Source organism: Leucopleurus acutus (assembly GCF_964270905.1).
Source record: "Leucopleurus acutus genome assembly, chromosome: 13".
In the NCBI taxonomy this organism is placed as follows: domain Eukaryota; kingdom Metazoa; phylum Chordata; class Mammalia; order Artiodactyla; family Delphinidae; genus Leucopleurus; species Leucopleurus acutus.
In genome coordinates, this window is record NC_139155.1 from 62,877,699 (window position 1) to 62,897,312 (window position 19,614).

The window sequence follows — 19,614 nt, forward strand, 5'->3', positions numbered from 1 at the left end:
TTGGCCTCTGCTCTTCCATGTGGCTCATAAATTTAACGTGGTCTGAAGCACAGCGGAGGATAATAAACAAAGCTCGTGGTGCTGTGGATTTTAAAGACTCTGACTGTTTTTCCTCTGAAGAGGTTGTTGGAGAATCTGAGAACAAGTGTGGGAGAGAGCTCTGTGGACGGCACCCAGGCTTGTTTTAAACGCATGTGTTACTGTGCATCACTGCTGTACATCACCTGCTTACCATGAAGGCCGACCTGAGTGTGGTTCCACAGCTGCTCTAGTTTCATTTTTATTAGAGACATACATGTAATCTAGCTTACAGGGAAATGCCACGGTCCCCCTCCTGGTAACAGTGGGTTTATTGAGGGTGGTGGGGTTGTCTTGGGTAGTTTTGACCCAGTTTCTGCAGCACTCCGGCAGTGCTGAGGCTTTGCGTTAACCCTGCGATGGGCTACACAGGTGTCTTCAGTCACCCTTCTCCATCCCCGGGAAGGGGCTGTGCCAGTGTCTCTGTCCACGGTCACCCTCCTTTGGTGTAACTGGCCAGTCAGAGGTCAGAGGGCCGCTCCCGGGCCAAATGACAGGAATGCAGCTGGCCACCAAACCATTTTTTCTACTTTGGCATGATGGCCTAAACATATCTCTTTATTTACAAATAATTTAATGATTTGAAATATTTCAAACCACACAAAATCATGCCCTCATTGCAGTTGCCTGGAGGTGTCAGGACTCCTTTCAGCTCAATTCATTTATTGTAGGTAATTTTTTGTGTGTTTCTTTTTATCTACCTTCTTTACTGTACGTTTTACAACATGCCAAATCCTGATGCCACTGGCCTGGTCTGTGTTGCTCGACCACACTCACCCACTGAGGAGGAGAGGCCTCGGAGATGAGAGGCCTTTGCAGACCTCAGCTCACCTCTGTTTAAGCATCGGTAGTCCTGGAGTTCTGACTTCCCAGACGGTTAGGAGTCCTGTGTCCCCGCTGAGCCCTGGCACTCCGACTGGTCACCCGAGACCCTCACAGGTTTGTCCCACCGTAGCCTCTTCCCTGTGAGTCTCTCCTCCGCCACCCAGCCCAGCCCTGGGGGTGCTCGTGGTGTGGGGGGCAGGCTCCATGGTACTCTCCATTCCTGGCCACTGAATCTGTGCTAAGACTGCAACCCTGCCTGGACACTCGCCTCCAGGGGCCAGCTCGGTTCCATCTTTATTGGTTCCAGGCACCTGGTTCCAGTGACTCACAGGCCCTGTGCTCCATCTGACTTGCCACATGGGACATGGAGGCTCATGCCATGGGACCTGGCCTGAGACAGGCCTCTTCCAGATCATTCTTTCTGCCTGAAGGACCCTTAAAACTGTGTCTTCCATTGCTGCTCTGGATGTCTTCTCATATTTTCTCTGTCCCCAGCCTCATGTCTTATGGTTCTGGGTCTTTCGTTGCAGGCCCTTGTCCCTGTGGAGAGCCCTCAGGGCTAATGTGGTCAGCTTTAGAATAAGCTGAACTCCTGCACATTGCATGTCGAGGCCCCTAAGCCACCTTTGGTGTGCCAGATTCAGAGTTTAACAGCGGCTGATGAACACGCATTTTGAGCATGGTTTGCCAGCATCCCCTGCCAGACAGCAGTTTGGTTTCAGAAGCATCTATTCGTGGGCCAGAGATGGTGTGCAAGCCAGTCACACGTGACTCCCACCTCGGGGCTCTCAGTCCAGCCCTGCCGCCTTCAGACTCTGTATGGGTCTCAAGACCAGAAAATAGAAATTTTGTATAAATGAAAGCAAAGATTATTGAACTCAGTAGTGGCTTGATTGTATGACAGAAAAACTTCCTCATGTACTTTTGTTGCCAACAGTATAAACTTGCAATAAATGTTTCAGGTGGAATGTGTTTTATTAGCTTCAAAAATTATCTTAGGGCTTTATTTATAGAATCATTGTCTAAAGGGGTCCCTTAAAATTTTCAGTTATACTTTGCTGCACTTTATTGGGGAAATAATATGCTATAGTGGTATTTGGGAATACACGTAAGTTGTGGGGCAAGGACCTCTGTATACAGACATGAGTAACATGGATATACGCTTTGATGTTCAGTCTTTGTGTCATTTTACCACGTTTGTGCATTATAATTGATGATCCAAGTAGAAAAGCAGTTAGCCTGGAGGTCATTGAAAAATCAAAGTTTTGGATCATGGTTTGGCCCAAACTTCATTTCAAGTATAATATTGTGTATCTGAGGGGTCTTCTAAGTTCTTTACATGAATTATATAATTTTATCCTTAAAACATCCCTGTGAGGTAGAGACTGTGGTCTGTATTGTCCAGGCATGCAGACTGTGACCTAGAGAGGTGACCCAGCTTGCCCAAGCTTGCACAGGTGAGAAAGGTCGCTCTGGGGTTTGAGCCTGGCAGTTTGGTTCAGTTTCACCGTGTTCAGCTCCTCCCTTCTTTGGGCCTGAAAGTCCTCATGTCTGAAGTGAGGGAGTTGGGTTGCACAACTTCAGGGGCTCCTTCCAGCCCTGCTGTTGTGGTTCTCAGGGGAGGACGGGCCATTCCTTTATTCATCAAATATTCATCATTATCGAAAAACACCTCAGCGCCCTGGTCCCATGGGGCTCTCACTGGTAGGGGAAGGGGCTTCTGGTTCTGATCTTCGGTGACCTCGGCATATGGCAGCTTGAAGCAGAGTTTCAATTCCTAGCCAGAGATTGAAGTCAGGCCGTGGCAGTGAGAGTGCTGAATCCTAGCCACTAGACCACCAGGGACAAGGCCCTGGCCCATCAGCTGAATAGAAATGAATTTCCACATAGAGGCAGAAACTACTGAAATAAGTAAAGTGTTTGTTAGGAGGAAAAAGAGTACATGTGGATAGACACATTGGGTGGGCTCAGAGAGAGAGTAGCGCCCTCGTGGTGGTCTGAATCACTTATGTGTGGCATTTCTTCCGGGTTTCCTTTGGCCAGTGATCTTGCTTTGCCTGGTCCTGAGTCCGTATTTGGTTTATCTCAGGTTCTTCCCCTGTGTGCGCACATATGCACCTAAGTTACCTTCTAGTGTCTCTTGGCTCCTGGTTTGGACATGAAGTGCAGAGGAGGCGTGGATGCTAGTTTGTGTGATTACACAGCTCTGACCCCTCGGATTATCAAAGACAAATGGCCCTGCTGGTTCAGCCTGAAAGTTGTGGCGTGGGGCACATCCTGCTCTCTTGACACCCTTCTCTTTACCTGGTGTGTCTGTGTGGAAGGACAGATTTCAGGTGAAAGAAAGAAAACTGACCCCAAAGTGCACTTCTCTCTGCCCCGCCCCCCATGCTCTTGATTCAGTTAAGTCAAAGCAATTGTTAATTACCTGCTGTGCTAGAGGTGAGGGTACAATGATGTCATGTATTCTGGGCTCTGGAGGTCTTGCCGTGGGTGAGACAGACAAATAGAGAAATAATGACAGCCATGTGACAAACGCTGTACTGGACGGATGCACAGGTTGCCATGGGTGCACAGAGGCAGCCATGTTTAATTGTGGATGGGGTGGGGAGGTTGGGGAAGGTGTCACAGACACGCCCCCCCCCCCCACTTTTTTTTTGGCTGAAAGGTCGTCAGCATTTGTCAAGTGGGGGGAGTGAGTCACTCTAGGCAGGAGCAGTAGTGTGCACTAAGGCACTGTGACAGGAGCTGTATGTGCTGAAGATCGTCCTTGTGTTCTGGTGTGTCTGGCTTCCAGGGCATGTGTAGAGGAGCTGGAAAGTAAGGTTGGAAAGATGGTCAGGTCCATGTCAGGAGGAAGGCTCTTACGTGCCCAGCTAACACAAACTACGTGCTGAAGGTTTAAAGTAAAGGGATGACATGATATTTATGTTTTAGAAATAACAATTGACTTGATAGAATAAACTTTCCTTCATCCACCAAAAATTTTTTTAAATGTATAATTAAAGTCTGTTTTTTAAAAAAAATATTTATTTTATTTTTGGCTGCGTTGGGTCTTCGTTGCTGCGCACGGGCTTTCTCTAGTTGCGGTGAGCGGGGGCTACCCTTCATTGCGGTGCGCAGGCTTCTCCTTGCGGTGGCTTCTCTTGTTGCGGAGCATGGGCTCTGGGTGCATAAGCTTCAGTAGTTGCAGCACACGGGCTCAGTAGTTGTGGCTTGCGGACTCTAGAGCGCAGGCTCAGTAGTTGTGGCACACGGGCTTATTTGCTCCGCAGCATGTGGGATCTTCCCGGACCAGGGCTCGAGCCTGTGTCCCCTGCGTTGGCAGGCAGATTCTTAACAACTGTGCCACCAGGGAAGTCCCACCAAATGTTTTTTGAGAAGCTGTTACATGCAGACGTTCTAGGCCTCAGGAAAGTAACAGTAAACAATAAATGCCCTATGTACATTGAAGTGAACTTATAGTCTAGTGAGGAGAGACAGTGAGCAAAACAGAATAATTATGGGATTTATTAAAAGGTGTTAAGTGCTACGGAAAAATAAAGCAAAGAATGTAGATAGGGAGTCTTGGACACAGGTGATAAGGGGTACGTTTTTAATCAGGGTGCTTTGTTATACTTGAATATAAAGAAAAATTATTTTGTATTTTTTCAATGAATTTTTCAGTGTGTGTTTTAGAACTCAGATTCTATCCACATTTGTCTCTTTTTCACGTCCATTCTTCTTGCTGTTTTATAACCATGTTTACAGAAAAAGTATTGGGAAGACCTCCTCTACTGGCTGTAAAATAGAATTAGACCCTGACTCTGTGTCTACTTTGTGTGTTTGCTCCTTCCAGTGATGTGGACAGGATGACAGGTTGGAGTCTGGAGATAAGAAAGCGGAACTGTGTTCGAGGGAGGAGTTTTCAGTCTGGACAAGCTATTCTGTCTGCATTAAGGACAGAACAGGATGGAAAGGGCTTGCTTCAGTGGGAGCGTTGAGGCTGGAGTGAGGACAGACGTGTGTTGTCTACACAGGAGTGGGTGGTCATGCTTCCACACTTAGGGGGTCACTGTGAACTGCTCTGGTGACCAGTTCAGCTGATCGGGGCTCAGCCATAGCAGCAGTGAGTGGGTCCCTGGAGTTGGGCATAGAGGTATTTGAGGCCCGACCTGTCACAAGGAGGCCAGCAGGGAAGCCGGGTGAAGGTGGAGCGTGGTGACAGCCTGGGATGGGACACAGATCCAAGAGGGCGGTCGGCGGGAGGAGATTTGAGACCAAATGACCAAGAGCAGCAGGATGCCCAGAGCTCTGGGTCCTGGGTGTCAAGTCACACCACCCATGGAACAGGACCCTGCTGGTGTGCCGTCGGGAGAGGTGAGCAGAAAGTCAGGTGGGCTGTTAATTTCAGAAGGTAAGAATGTTACCAGCACGTGCTCTCCACTGGGGAGGGCGGGTTTAAGACCCTGGTCCTGGTTATTAGTCAGATTGTTCTGAAGTCTCCTACATCTTCTACCAGAAGCAGTCTCTCTGGTTACTGGGGAGACGGGCAGAGGGGTTCCAGAAATCCTAGATTGGCCCACGGTGCTGTAAGGAAAAGTTCTTTATGAAAGGCCTCAGATGAGCATGTTCAGGGCACAAAAGTCTCGTCCTTGTGAATGTGGGATTCTAACCTGGGCTAGATCATCAGACATAGACCGTTTTCTCCAGTAAAGCAGTGAGCATGGGGAGGGGGTGGTGGAGTGCAGGGCCAGAGGGAGCCTCTTCCCTCTAACGTGTGGCATTCAGGGAGTATAGCAATGGCTTCCCACCCACACTGATCCCTGACTTGGAGTTTGATTAGTTATGGAAACCAAAGGCCATTATTTTCAGTATTTGAAGGTCTCCCTTGGGGGACGAAGGGACAGCTCTGTCTACCAACATCCCTGAGGGCCGTGTGTGGTCGGGGAGCTTGGGGACTTGGCTGGGTGGGGCGCCATCAAGAACATGCAGCCGTCAGCGTCTCCTGGGGGACAGGAGGGCTGAATAAGGCCTGAAGTAGGAAGTTTATCTGAGGGGACAAAGAAGGGCTTCTAAGGAACCAGTAGGGGAAATAAGACAAAACGGGGCAGGGGAGTTCTCCTCGCAGTAGAGCGCCATGCTGTCCATCGGAAAGTACGAGGATACCACCGCACACCTTCAGGTGGCAGGGAACACAGGAGTTCATGCAGCACTTGGGCAGCCAGGTCTGATTCTGTGGAGTTCTCCAAAGGTGGACGTTTTCAAGAAGGGAAATTCGTAAAGGGCGAATTTGATGGCAGCTGGAGAACCCAAGGCAGACAGCCACGGGAGGCTCAAGGCAAGAAGGTGAGGCGGTTTTCACCCAAATAGTAAAAATAGCTAGGTGGGGTCACCTTGAGGACGACGCAGGGTCAGCAATGCTATGAATCCTAAACACCTGCCTTGCTCCCCAGCCCCCGAGCCTGTTTGTGGCAATTAAAAGTAAGACATGCGGCGGTGGGGGGGGGGGGGTCGGTGCCCACGCCCAACTCTCTCTCAGAATACTGGCAGCTGTGTGTGAGGGGCTGCTGCTTCCTGGGTAGACAGGCCAGTGCTTCAGCCAGAACACATGGGTTGCCCTGAGACGGAACTCTGTGATTTAGGAATTAAGCCAGAGGACAGGGAAGGGACAGATGGGAAAAAGCCTAAACGTTTATGACATTGACAACTAGAGAGAGATTGTTTCCATCAATGAAGACCACAGGTAATTAAAGATCTATTTTGGCTAATAATTTTAACTAACCCTTTGCTTTAAAAATTCTCGTGTAATTTGCTAATGATAGATTTGAATTTTATTTTCATCTTTTTGTCTTCTTTCTACCTCATTTTTCATATGTGTACACACACACACACACACACACACACACACACACACACACACACACACACACACACACACACACACACACACACACACACCTCCCTATTGAGGATATATGTGCAGAGAAAACTTTTCTCACTCCAAGGGATAGCAGTAGTAAATTGTGGTTCCTGGAAGAACTTCCCGACAAGCTTTTACTTTTGCTCATTGATTTATTTAACGAATACTTATTGAATGCTTACTGTATACCAGGCCCTGTTCAGACTCTGGGAATTCATCAGTAAAACCAGGCAGACAAAAATCCCTACCTGCCCTCATGTTCTAGTGGGAAAAAAAGGTAAGAAATGTTATGCATGTCATTAGATGTAATGTTAGATGGAAATAGAGAGCTGTGGAGAAAAATCCAGCAGGAAAGCAGGATAGGAAGGGCCAGGAGTAGGGGTGGGGTTTTGGGGAGGGGATCCAACTTTAAACAGAGCGGTCAGAGAAAAGCCCACAGAGATGTGACGTCTGAGCGCGGGCCTGACGGAAGTGAGGGAGTTATTAGCATAACAGATTCCTCGGGAGAGAGTGTTCCAGGCAGAGGAACAGCGAGCCTGAGTGAGCCGGGTGTGTTCAAGGGACAGCGAGGAGGCCCGTGTGCCCAGGGCCAACTCGGGGACAGGAGAGGCCAGGGAGTGGATGGGGCCTGTTGATGGGAGGTTGTGTGGGGTTCATTGTAGGGACCCTGGTTTTCCCTCTGAGTGAAATAGAAGAAGCCATTTGAGAGTTTTGAGCAGAGTCGTCCTGGGTCCCCTCTCGGGACCAGACTCCGTTGGGAAGGATACGGGGAGCAGCTGGGGGGCTGGTCAGGAGACTGTCGGGGTCATCCAGGTGAGCGGTGATGGCCCTTAGACCAGGGTGACTGTAGTGAGGTGGTGGGAAGGGGCCGGTTTCCAGACATATTTTGAAGGTGAAGCTAACAGAATTTCTTACTGGATTAGAGAAAGGAAAGAGTTGCAGGTGACTGCACTGTTGTTCCCTGAGCAGCTGGGAGGATGTGTTCTCGAGACATGGGGGGTTGTGAGCAGAGCCAGCTGGCACGGGAAGATGGTGCTTTGGGCTAGGCTGTGGTGAGTTCAGGTGTGTTACACCACCTGGAGATGCCAACGGGTGACATGTGGTCATCGGCATGGAGAGGCTGGATGGCTTGAGACCACAGGGCCTGGGTGTATGGCAAAGAAAAGAGGGCAGCAAATCAGGGAGGGAGGGGGATCGGTGAGGGGGAAACGTGTCCTTGGACCCACCAAGCACTTGGTTCCGGGCGGTAGGAGTGGCTGGCTGTCAAAGGCAGGTCTAGTGAGATGCGGCCTGCATGGCTGCACTGGAGTTAATGACGTGGAGGTCATTTCGCGGCCTGGAGAAACAGTTTTGGCGCAGTGATGGGGGATGTGCAGTGATGGGGCCAAAGCCTGCACAGCTCCAGGCTTGAGCCTTGGGAGTGGAGACATGGAGAGTGGGGCCCAAAGCATTTTTATTTTAAAGATGGGGGAGGTTATAGCATGTTTGTAAAGCTGATGCGAAAGATCCCCTAGAGGTGGTATTGATACTCAGTGTGTAACCAAATGTCCAGAACTCAGAAACTTTGAAAGCACCTGTTATTTGGATAATCATTAGAATAATCAAGAGTGGGCAACAGAAGTACCAAAGGGCTCAAGTAGAATTTCATTCTTTAAAATTTCTTTCTTAAAATTCTGTTGAATCATGGATCCTAAGAACTGAAAGGACTTTTAGAATGTAAGGCAGTAGGTAGCTTTCAGATTTTTTAGCTGGGGGATGCTGTTTTCCAGTGGAATCTCATGGAAAGCTACCCTGCACACAGATTTAGCAATCCTGCAGGGACTCCTCACTGACCCTGCAACCCACCTCCTGCTGGAGACCCTGAGTCCTCAAGGGGTCCCTGGGGCTGTCAGGGAAAGATGCAGAACTACTGCTTTAATCCAGGTACCACATTTACCAGGAAGGAGTTTAGAGGTTAAGATTCTTATTCTTGACTGAGGATAAACACAATATTTAGTTTAAGAGCTGGAGGAGAAGCCAGTTTCCTGAGTCTTAGGACAATGGACTGTCTATTCTGTCCTTGGCATCTGTGGCCATGCTCCTCGCTAGAGCAGTGCAGGACTCTTGAGTGAAAGAATGGATGAAAGAGTGGCTTGAGGGGAAGAGTCCCGAGGCTCAGCAGTTTCAGTACCTGAGAATCTATGCCACCCTTTCACCCCTGTGGTTCCCCCTTGGGGTCCAACTTTGTGCAGTAAACACCTGTACATCCATCTAGGTGGGTCCTGCAGTGTGGTCCTCACGGCCGTGCACCTCAAACGTGTATGTCACTGGACAGCTTAGAACTCTTGTTGCTGCTCCGTGGAGCTGTATTGAGCGGGGTGTACAGGGTTAGTCTTTACAGGTGTGCATTAAATGCTCAGGGCTGTGCGGTTACATCCTGTTCAGAGGCCTTTACTTAAAGCCTGTAGATGGAGCACTGGGCCTGCTCCTCAGCAGGGTGTCCAGGGCGCTCCATGACCGCACATCTGGCCCTCGGCCTTACTTCCACATTGTGGGCTGTGGCTCTATGGGACTGGCCCCCCCACCCCCCAGAGCTCCCCTAGCAGGTCCTCAGGTGGGAACTGCCAGCTGGTGTGTGTGCTGTTACTGCTGCTCCGCTCGTGGGGGTGTCCCACACGTGTTTCTTGCTGAAATGTGGCTGAGATAGTGGGGCTGGAGCTGTATGTCTGGATTTCTGTTTGGATGACGTCATGGGGAGTTAGGTACTTCATTATGGTGGATTTAGAGTTCTACAAATATTTGGTTTTCACAGAGATTTCCCTCTTTAAAATAGGCTTTTTATTTTCCTGATTATAAAATCATACATAAAACTCACAAGGAACTACAAATTACTAATGATCCCAGCACCCAGAGGTATCATTGTTTGTATTTTGCTCAGCGTCTTTTCAAAGTATTTTCCCATGTGCGTTGCATATATTGATACACCTTTTTGTTCTGCAGAGTATTTTAAGGTGTTTCTTACCTGCTTCCAGTACTGTTCTAAAAAGCTAATTGAGAACCCCTCTTCGCATTTTATATACAGAAAAGCGCAGAAAAGAATTTATTCATTCAATGCCTTTAAACATAGAAAAGAAATAGTGCTATTTGCCAATTCAAGTCCTAGAGGACTTTTACTGACTTTTAAAATACCTGATCGTTCTTTGATGAAAGTTGGGTAAGTTTTTCAAGCTGCTCTAAAGGATAATTTTAAGACTGGAAGTCTAAAGCCAAAGTACCTTGGACTTTTAAAGGCACATTTTTCACTTATGGTTGTTAGAGAATTTTAGACACATTAAAAATGTTTTCAGCACCATCTTTCCAGCACCATAGTGAGAGCAATAAGCCACATCATAAAATGGATTGAATTAAAAAAAATTTTATTACTACCTTTGATGGGAGATTCTTCTCTGTTAATCTTACTATATGGGCAAATGTCCTTTTATCATGTCACAGTCATCTTTCTGGAGGATAACTATGGTTTCAATAGCACCACTTAAGATACGACTTTTATTAAGTGCTTGTTAATTTAATTCATTACATAGAATGTAAACCTTTAAATTAAATTCTCCTTTGTTTCAAATTTATGACCGGCAAAGTCAGCACCGTCTTTGAGTGAGGGGAGCACGTTGTTAGTGATGCACAGTCTTCATGTGTGGCCTTCGGTGTGCCGCTCAGGTCACCGTGTGATGCCAGGTGAGGCACCCACAGTGTCTCAGACGTCTTTCCTCAGACGTGCGTGGAGATCAGTGTTGATGTTATGCGAGATACTGAGTCTCTTACGGGTTACTCAAAATGTATTCCTTGTGTTGAAAACTGTTGCAGAAGAACATGCATTTATCATCCATCTGCCTTTCACATGCTGTCAAAAGCTGACATTTGAGATGAATAGCCCTAAGGATTAACTTTTCATTTCTGAAGAGTCTCGAAGCTTTATCTTCATAATTTGCTAAATAGCTACTTTCTGGACCCTGTCATTCTGGCTCCTTCAATAGAAACCAGTCTAATATTCCAGCCTCACAGGAGGTCACACAGGAAAGAACAATCTGAGGAGCACTTTTCCCTTTTTGGACAAAGTTGGTGTCGAGATTACCTCCGTGTTGTTGTACAGAGCCCTGTAATAAGAAGAGTGACTGATCCTCTCAGGTCTGAGAAGCAGGAGAAAGTCTGTTTCCGACTGACTGCAGCGCCTCCTGCTGTGGGCCAGTGAGCGCTCGCCACCGGTCCTCTGGTCTCCACCGGTCCGCGGCAGCCCCTTTGCTTGGAGCTGGGTTTAGTGACTGGTCACTAGAGCTCTCTACGGTCACAGGTTTCCTCCGTCCCCTGCATTTCTAGGTTCGTGGTTTTTGTCTTTTACTCACTGTTTTCATTTCTGTGCAACTTTGCTTTTATGGTAGATAATCTTGTGCCTTGCAGGGGAGTAGGCAGTGTATGAATAAATCGATAAAAGTATTGTCATCGCGATAGTAGGAAACTTATATTGGTCGTGGTAAAATTATTTGTGCTAATTTTAGAACCTCATTAGTCCTTCACTTATAGGTCCCTAGCAGCTAAGTTTAGTCTCTGTTATCTACAATGTAAGTATATTAAGAAGGCCCCATTACTGAGAGCAAGTTCTAGATTTAACATCAGAAATGTTGGAGCCAGAATCATTCCCAGTTTTCTGGTGTGTGAGTGACGGACATGTGAGCTGAGTGAGCCCATGGTGCTGTATGAACTCTCACAGAAATAGCTGCCGTGGACCGCTTTGCCTGTTCACAAAAGAGGCTGATTCTATGGCTGTGATGCAGTGCTGCATTACTTTGTGGCTGAGGTCATATCTGTGAAAACTAAGGCTTTAAAAAGGGCATAGGAAAAATTGAGAACAACTTTTTTTGCCCTTTCCCCCAGCTTTATAGAGATGTGATTGACGCACAACATTGTGTAAGTTTAAGGTGGACAACGTGATTTGACACACGTGTATATTGCAAAATGAAGACCACAGTGGTTAGCTGACACCTGCATCATGTCACCTAATTACTGTTTCTTTTTTTGTGGTGAGAACATTTAAGATTTATTCTTAGCAACTTTCAAGTACCTGTTTTTTGCCTTTTAACTAATAGAATGTTGACTCTACCAAGTGGATTAACTTTGGCTTCTGAGATGCAGATTTGTTCTCCTGCAAGTCAAGACTGAGTATTTACCCCTGTCCAAGTTTAGTTTTAGAATATTCAAATTGTTAAGCTACTGGTCCTTAAAAATTTTCTTTAATATAGTTTTTTTTTGTGTGTGTAAAAGTTTGGAATTCACAGACCACTCTAGGATATTCCATTTCTTTCCTGCTTTCAGCGCTCTTAAAATTGCTTGTTTTTTTCAAAGGTAATAAAATTCAAAGTAACAAAGGAAATTCTCTTAATCATTCTTTTCCTTTCTCCTTTTTCACATGGTATACCCAAATGGTTAGTACTAGTTTGTACCTAATAGGAATGACATTTAGGACAAAAAGTGTTTTTCCCCAAATTCGGTAGAAATTGTGGGTGTTAAGTTCCATTACAGGAGGTTTGTTCCCTGACTTTGGGTGAGTCAGGAATTCTCTCATCTGTGACCTGAGGAGGCGGTCCACTGTGTCTCTAGGGCCTTCTCAGCGCTAGAATTTTATGAATCTGTGACAATTCAAAGTCACTGAAATTCATCAGAAGCTTAATGTAGGAGTGTAGAGAAGCTAAAGAATTCTCCAAATTTGGAGAAAATTCTGTATTACTAAAAGCAAATAAAGTGATCCTAAAATCTATTGCTGATTCTAGATTTTTAAAAATAAAAAAATCAAATAGAGAATTATGGCAGAAGGGAATGCCATTTTCTTTACCTAAAAAACCCTGACTTTAAAGAAGAGGAATTATTTAAATATTACAAATTTTAAAATTAAATATATAGCTCTTGCAGGAAAAGCTGGTTCCTGGTTGTTGATTCTATATTCTGTTCCAATATTATACATCTGAAATCACCATGAATTTGTAACCAAAATGTTTCTGATGTTAACAGTCTTTGATTTCCTTCAACTTCTTGCTTAGCAGAAATACTCAACAAGCTCCACAAAGAATGGACAAAATAAAAGAAAACATTTGGAAAAATTCTTCTGTCTTTTTTCTCTGACTTGTTTTATTTCATTGAGGATGACTCCTGGCTCTATAGTGTGTCAAAATGTAGTTTGCGGGTCATACCTGTAGTCCCAAAGTTTCTGAAATATCCCATTGACAGTACAAAGTTATAGCAACCAGGCCCTATATCCAGGAGTCCTCAAAATACCTGCCCATTTTAAGATATTAGGTGTTTTTTTTTTTAAGTAAATTAGCAAATACCAACTAAACATTCCAATACTAGCTACACAATACTATTAGCTAGAGTGAGGGCTTCATATGAATGAGTTCTCTGCTTCTTACGAGGCAGTGGCTTTTCTTGACTGCCCATCAGAATCAGTCTAAGGATCCCTAGGAAGCACCCACTATCCAGGCCACACTTCACGCCAGGGAGTGCAGTGGTCCAGGCTGGTGTTGAAAGATCAGCCCAGGGATTCCATAGGCGGCCATGGTTAGAGCCTCTCATTTGGGGTTCTTAGTTTGTTTGAACTATCACAATAACCTAGTTACTAGGGACCACCCCTAATGTCTGAACACACTGGGCTTTGGGGTAGAAAGTGTGGTAGAGATGATCTTGCAGGGTGAGTCAGGACTGAGTTGGAAGCCTGCCTTGATCAATACAATTAGGTTACCTTGGACAGGCATTTTACTCTGGTCTGCAGTTTCATTCCAGCTTTAGCATTAATCTTTAACACTTAATAACATTATAGCAGATTTCTAGATATATCAAGAAGCTGAAGTTGGTGCAAAATTTCAATTCAGTTGTTTTGATTCAAGTGGCCATGAGATGGAGAGATTTTTTAGTTTGATATTCAGTTAATGACTCACCACTGAGAAGATTTAGATATTATGAAATTGAAATTCAGTGGGTTGATGTTGGTATTTCCATTATCTAAGAACTAAAAGCTTTCTAAGCACATCAGTAGCACAAGCCTTTTTAATGCATTCTGAGTAATGTTAAGCCTACTTAAGATAAACTGTTTTGAGAACTTTGTTACATACATGTCATCCTCATTACAAATGAATTTTGCACATTCATGAAAACAGATTTGGAAACTGAGAGGCAGCAATTAGAGAGCCTAAGACCAGAGGTGGTGGATCTGGACACACGTCTGCATTTTCCCATTTATTCGCAGTTTAATTATGGGCAGGTCACTTAATCTGAGTCTTAATTTCCTCATCTGTAAAATGGGAATAATAGTATCTACCCTAATAATTTCACAGGGTTCTTATGAGGCTCAGATGAGGTCATGTGTTTATTCACCAAACAGGTGACTCACCAAGGGCCCGTTCCTCGCTGGGCAGCGGTCTCACTGTGAGGGACACAAAGAAGGAAAATGGGTCCTCAGAAGGAGTGAGCACATGTGTTAGTTGCTGCTCACATTTACAAAAGTTCGTGTTGTAGTCCTTTGAAGAGGGCTTGCTCTTTCATCTCTGTGTTTCTGTGTCTCTGGGCCTGGCAGTGAACACAGAAGGAGCTAAAATACTGGTTGTATGAATAACTGAATCACATAATTCATTTCCTTGAAAATATTTTGTAACTCTAGACAGGGTCTCCTTTAAACAAGCTGAGATCAGAGTGAAGTGTGGATGTGGTTTCGTTTCTGCGCTCGTTTAAAGTTCCACACGAACTTGAACGTGGGAGTTTAACCTGGGATCCTTTCAAACCGCAGCGGTGCTTAACTTTTTACTTGGAGTTCGATTCAGTTTAGGTTAGTGTTCCCTTCTTTCCAATCACTGTTTCAACAACATCAGGAGTACTGTTTTTGGCTAATGTCCTTTTCATGTTGGGTAGTAATCCAAACTCCAATATTTCTTTTGGAAAGGAAGATAAATTCTTTCCTTGACATCCATTTTCTCCATTAAGTTAAAAAAAAAAAGTCACTTCATCAATGTAATTTCAAGCAGCTGGATTTGAGTCTGTGCCACTTATGGCAGCAGAGTTGGGCTTCAGCAGAGCTCCTGACATGTGGCCTGGTTCACAGTCAGCACATGGAATTTTCACCTGGACGTTGCAGCCAGTCACCAGCTGTGGATGTGCATTTGGGGGGTGTTCACGTGTGGGTCTGAACTAGGTCAGGGCTTTGGTTGTTGTCTCTTTCTAGACTCTGTTAGGAAGATGTGAACACAGAGAATTGTGATGGCACTTTCATACTGGGTTGCAGAAATACTGAGGATTTAACTTGTCTCTTTACTGCAGATAAGGGGTTCTCTTTGCAGCCCCTCTGTGTCGTTAGCATAGTGGGTGGAGGTCTTGTGTGCTGATGTCTAACCTTTTATTGTTTATTTGAATAATGGAATTTTAGAGTGGAAAGGACCTGCCACCCATGTTCTAGACAGACAAAACCAAGGAGAAATGAAGAGGCTGTGATGGTCAGGGTCATTGGGGTCCTGGTCTCTTTCTGTGGGGTTTTTTCTACTGGCTGCTCACTGAGTGGGATGTCCTGTGTGAATCCCACCAGCTTCTGTGGGTGCTCCTAGGGAAAAGCTCTCGGTCAGAATTAGGGTGATAGTCGATGTAAGATATACATAGATGTTTATGCGCCCATGTGTATGTAATTTCCTTTATCCTTAATTGCTTAAATTTATAGTAATGTGTTAAGTTTGCAAATTTATTTTGTCTTATAAAAGTAAATTCTATTTTCAAATACTGATTTGCACAGGTTGCAGACATCCCATGCTCAGTGAAGCCTACAGGCATTGGGTTGGGCTCCATCCTGTTCTTTAAGTCACTTACGGGGTCCTTGGTACAGATACTTCTCAGCAGAGGGCACATGTTGTGTTCCCATGTTTTATGTTATAAAGTCAGTGCTGCCCCTGCCTGGTAATAAACCTGGTTCTTCTTAGTCATGAGATGAACGAACACCAGTGAGCTTTAATGTTTTGCCCAGAGCCTCACAACATCCAGTGACAAGTTGGAAATAAAATGTATGAGCCTCCTTTTGTCCAGCCTGAGCTCCTGAGTCCTGCTGCCGCCCGGGCTGCTGCTGCACTAGCTCCCTCATCCTTGGTGGCGGGGAAAACCGCCAAGGATTTTTTCAAGCAAAGGAAGAGTCCCATAGTCATGACTTGCTGGGCACATCGTGTTACTATTTTGTGGGTCAGAAGCGTGGGGTGAGTGAGGTATGGCAGGCCCCGAGTGCCCCTGAGCTCTTAACCGAAAGAGTCCGTGTCTGCGTTCTGTTCCCTGGACTCTCCAGGTAGACTGAGTGCCCAGACCATCATGGCACACAGATAGGGAAGGAGAAGTAGCAGCTGAAGAGCATCAGGCTGGCATTGACAACTGCATGCTTTATATTGTGCTTTTTCAGAGTGCAAATTCACCTGCACCAGCGGGCAATGCTTGTATCTTGGTTCACTGGTCTGTAACCAACAGAACGACTGTGGGGACAACAGTGATGAAGAAAACTGTCTCCTGGTGACTGAACATCCACCTCCGGGCATCTTCAGCTGTAAGTCCCTCCCGCTCACCTTGGTATCATTCAGTTGGTTGTGTTTGGGGATGGTTAGGAGGCAGCGACCTGGGGAAGTGGGAAGGATGTTGTTTTTTGGTTAAGAGAAGAGGTTTGTGTTTTCACAAAGGGAATGTTTTCTTTTAGGATAGAATTATGGTGTGTCTGAGAGTCAGAAGTTTCTTCCACTTTGAGCGGCCTGCGTTTTGGTAGAGGCTTTCTACTGCTTATCTTAGAAGCAGTGACTGATCCCAAGAAATAATATATTGACTTAGTATTCTTCATACTGGTTTTGTAGAATTTTTTAGAGTAATTTTAAACAGTAATTTAAAAATAATTTTAAATAAGCAAAGAAAGGTACATAGAGGGTCCACAATTAAACTAGTAATTAAAATAAGAAAATAGAAAAAGTTTATATGGGACTTTTAAAAAAGGTTGCGATGATGTGTTTTTCTATTTGGTATTGGATGGAAAGCAACCTGAGTGAGATGTTTCCCTGTGTGAATTCCCAGACTGAGGCTGTGAGCATTTCTTGAACTGGAAGAAGGTGAAATCCGAGTACAAAGTTCATTCATTTTTGATCTCATGGCTTTTATGAAGCGGAAGGAGCAAGAAGGTGGTTTGGAAACACTGCCGAACTTCTCTTAGGGAAAACTTCTCGTAGGGAAGTGGCTTGTTGCCTCCTGTGTTTCCTGGGCTGAGGGAAGCGGGTTGCGGTCACGGATGTTTTACAGCACTGACCTTCGTCAGGGGTCTTCCCACTGAGATCATCTGAGGAAACATGTGACTTCTCTCCCCACTTTTACTGACATTATTGTGAGAAGTTATATTTGTTTTTATTTACAGATTCTAAAATTTTTGTTCTAGAGATCAGACTATGTAATACTGATCCTATAATGTGAAATGGGAGGGGATTTTAAAAGAGAAGCAGTTTTCTCTATTCCCACTGTGTTTTTATGTTGGGGGAAAGCTGTGAGTTTTAAGCCTGCTACTTATTCCTGCTAAATCGGGAGTCTAATTGTGCTGTCGTTTCTGTTGTGTCAGTTTGCATTTTCTTACATTGAGCCGCCTTATAGAGTCCCATCTCGATACTTTGAGAAGACAGTTTAAGGTGAGCTGTGTGCTTTCTTGGTGTTTAGTCCATATGCTTCCTCTGGCGATGTTTTCTGCAGTAGCCTTTGTGGTCGTCAACACTGTAATTTTCTCAGTATGCCTGCCTAGACCTAGGGGAGGAAGGGACCCCTCAGTGAGCCATGCCTGCCGTGGCCCCGTCCGGCAGCTCTGAGCCTCATCTGCATGGAGGGCGTGAGGATTAAGTGGGATGGTCCACAGGAAGCACTTAGAGTCTGGTTGGTACCGAGCACTTGATACAGGCCAGTCAGCCTCAAGCCGGGGTCTTAGAAGGAGAAGAGCAGAGTGGAGGCAACATCTCACTTGTGTTCTCTAGACTTGAGTAACGTACACACTTACACAACAGATGGTGGGTAGGACATCAGGACCCTGCGTGGGGTCTCGCCTGGTCGGAGCTCCTGTGAAAAGCAGGCAGGACGCACCTCTGGCCTCTGCCCAGGGGCACTTCCCGGAGGTGTTTCCCCTTCACGTAGGTCCTGCCACTGCTGCAGTCCTGCGGTGTCCCTTCCTCCCAGCCTCTTCCCCTTTCTCATCAGTATTTCCTGGTTTATAAAGCGGATTTCCAGATATCTTTTCCATTCATTTTTTAAAATGTGAACACTTTAATTTTGCTTAGAAGCCAGGTGAAGCAGTTACATCTGTAAATGGCTCAGTGTTGCCCAGGGAGCTCTGAGAGTTTGTATAGTTGATTTACAATGTTGTGTTAATTTCTGCTATACAGTAAAGTGATTCAGTTGTACATATATATATTCTTTTCCATTATGGTTTCTCGTTTCTCACAGGATATTGAATATAGTTCCCTGTGCTGTACAGTAGGACCTTGTTGTTTATTTTTTTTATATATAGTAGTTTGTATCCTAATAGAGGAATCTTAAGATCCTGTTGGCAAACTATTGGTCCCTAGTGTTCAGATGTAACTAGGCTTGTGCCCTTGTAGCCAAAATGGGAGGCTGTTTACAATATGCTGTCTTTTAAGAAGATTGGAAAGTCAGGAGACACAATGACAAAGGGCAGGATGAGGGCTGTGGCTTCAGGTTAACCTGGGTTCTAGTTCTAGCTTAAGGAAGCACCTGAACCCCTTTAAGGCTTAGTTTCTCTGTCTGCAAAATGAGAATAATTTCTGCCATATAAGGTTGCTATGAGGATTTACATGAAATAACACACATGAAGAGTGCGGTCTGCATCATCGTCTCATTGCTGTCTTCGTCCCTGCTTGCCGTGTGGGATGTCTTGGGGAGGGGACCTCCGTGACTGCTGCCGTCTGTCTGCACGGCAGAGCCTCCTTCAGGTGGAGCATGGGTTCCAGGCATCCACAGGCGAGTTCATCCTCAGAGGTTCTGGGCATTTCCCACTTCCTCTGCCCCTGCAGAAGGCCTGCTGGGGAGCCGCCAGCTGAAGGGGGTTTGCTGGGCCTGGCCCACAGTCCTCGCTCCCCTGCTGGCTCAGGGGCCTCTCATCACATACGGGTTTGCTGTGGCTGCTCTGTCCTCTGTGCTGCTGGAGGGTGATTGGGTACCGAATGACTGTACTCTCCTTCCCTTGGTCTGCCAGGCAAGAGCACAGAGCAAAGGCTGTTCTACTCCTCCTCAGCTGCCCGGCAGGGCTTGGATGCTCTCCACTTGGGAGGGGGTCTGCAGGGCCCACCAGCCTGCGGCTGCAGCAGGCGTACCTCTGTTGGGGGCGCCACTTCCTCCCTGCCGTGGGAACTTGGAATATTACAGGACTTCTTGTCTACAGACTGATGCATTCTAAGAAAACAAAGAGTGCTTTCTCCTTATTCCTGTCTAAGAACAAGAGTCATTTACTTGATCTGCTTTGTACCCAAGTAAGGGAAACACTCAGTGTTCTACTCTTTGATCGCACTTAGGTTCAAGCAGGGTGGAATCAGTTTTCTGCCTGTGTTGTTGGCTGTGGGCATGCGCCCTGGCTCAGGTGTCTTGGTCCTCTCTCTCATTTCATATTTGCTAAAATTTAGAATGAATTAAGGTTAGAAAGAAAATGTCACTGTCATTTGTGAAGGCAGCAGTGCTAATGATAATAGAAGCCCTTATAGTAGCTGTAAGAAACTTTTCCTTCCTGAGTGGTCTCACTGCTT

General features: G+C 45.8%; 1 protein-coding gene and 1 long non-coding RNA gene across 2 annotated transcripts in view; both read left to right on the forward strand.

Annotated features, from left to right (window-relative positions):
- The window catches only part of LDLRAD4 (low density lipoprotein receptor class A domain containing 4), a gene marked incomplete at its 3' end in the record, with an annotated part of 302,663 nt that overhangs the window by 169,665 nt on the left and 113,384 nt on the right, over positions 1-19,614 (forward strand). The window contains 1 exon segment of the mRNA XM_082853053.1: positions 16,248-16,388. Coding sequence (XP_082709179.1) covers positions 16,248-16,388 — 141 coding nt within the window.
- Positions 1-19,614, forward strand: part of LOC309970793 — a 214,695-nt gene that overhangs the window by 56,030 nt on the left and 139,051 nt on the right. The gene's annotated exons all lie outside the window — the stretch shown is intronic.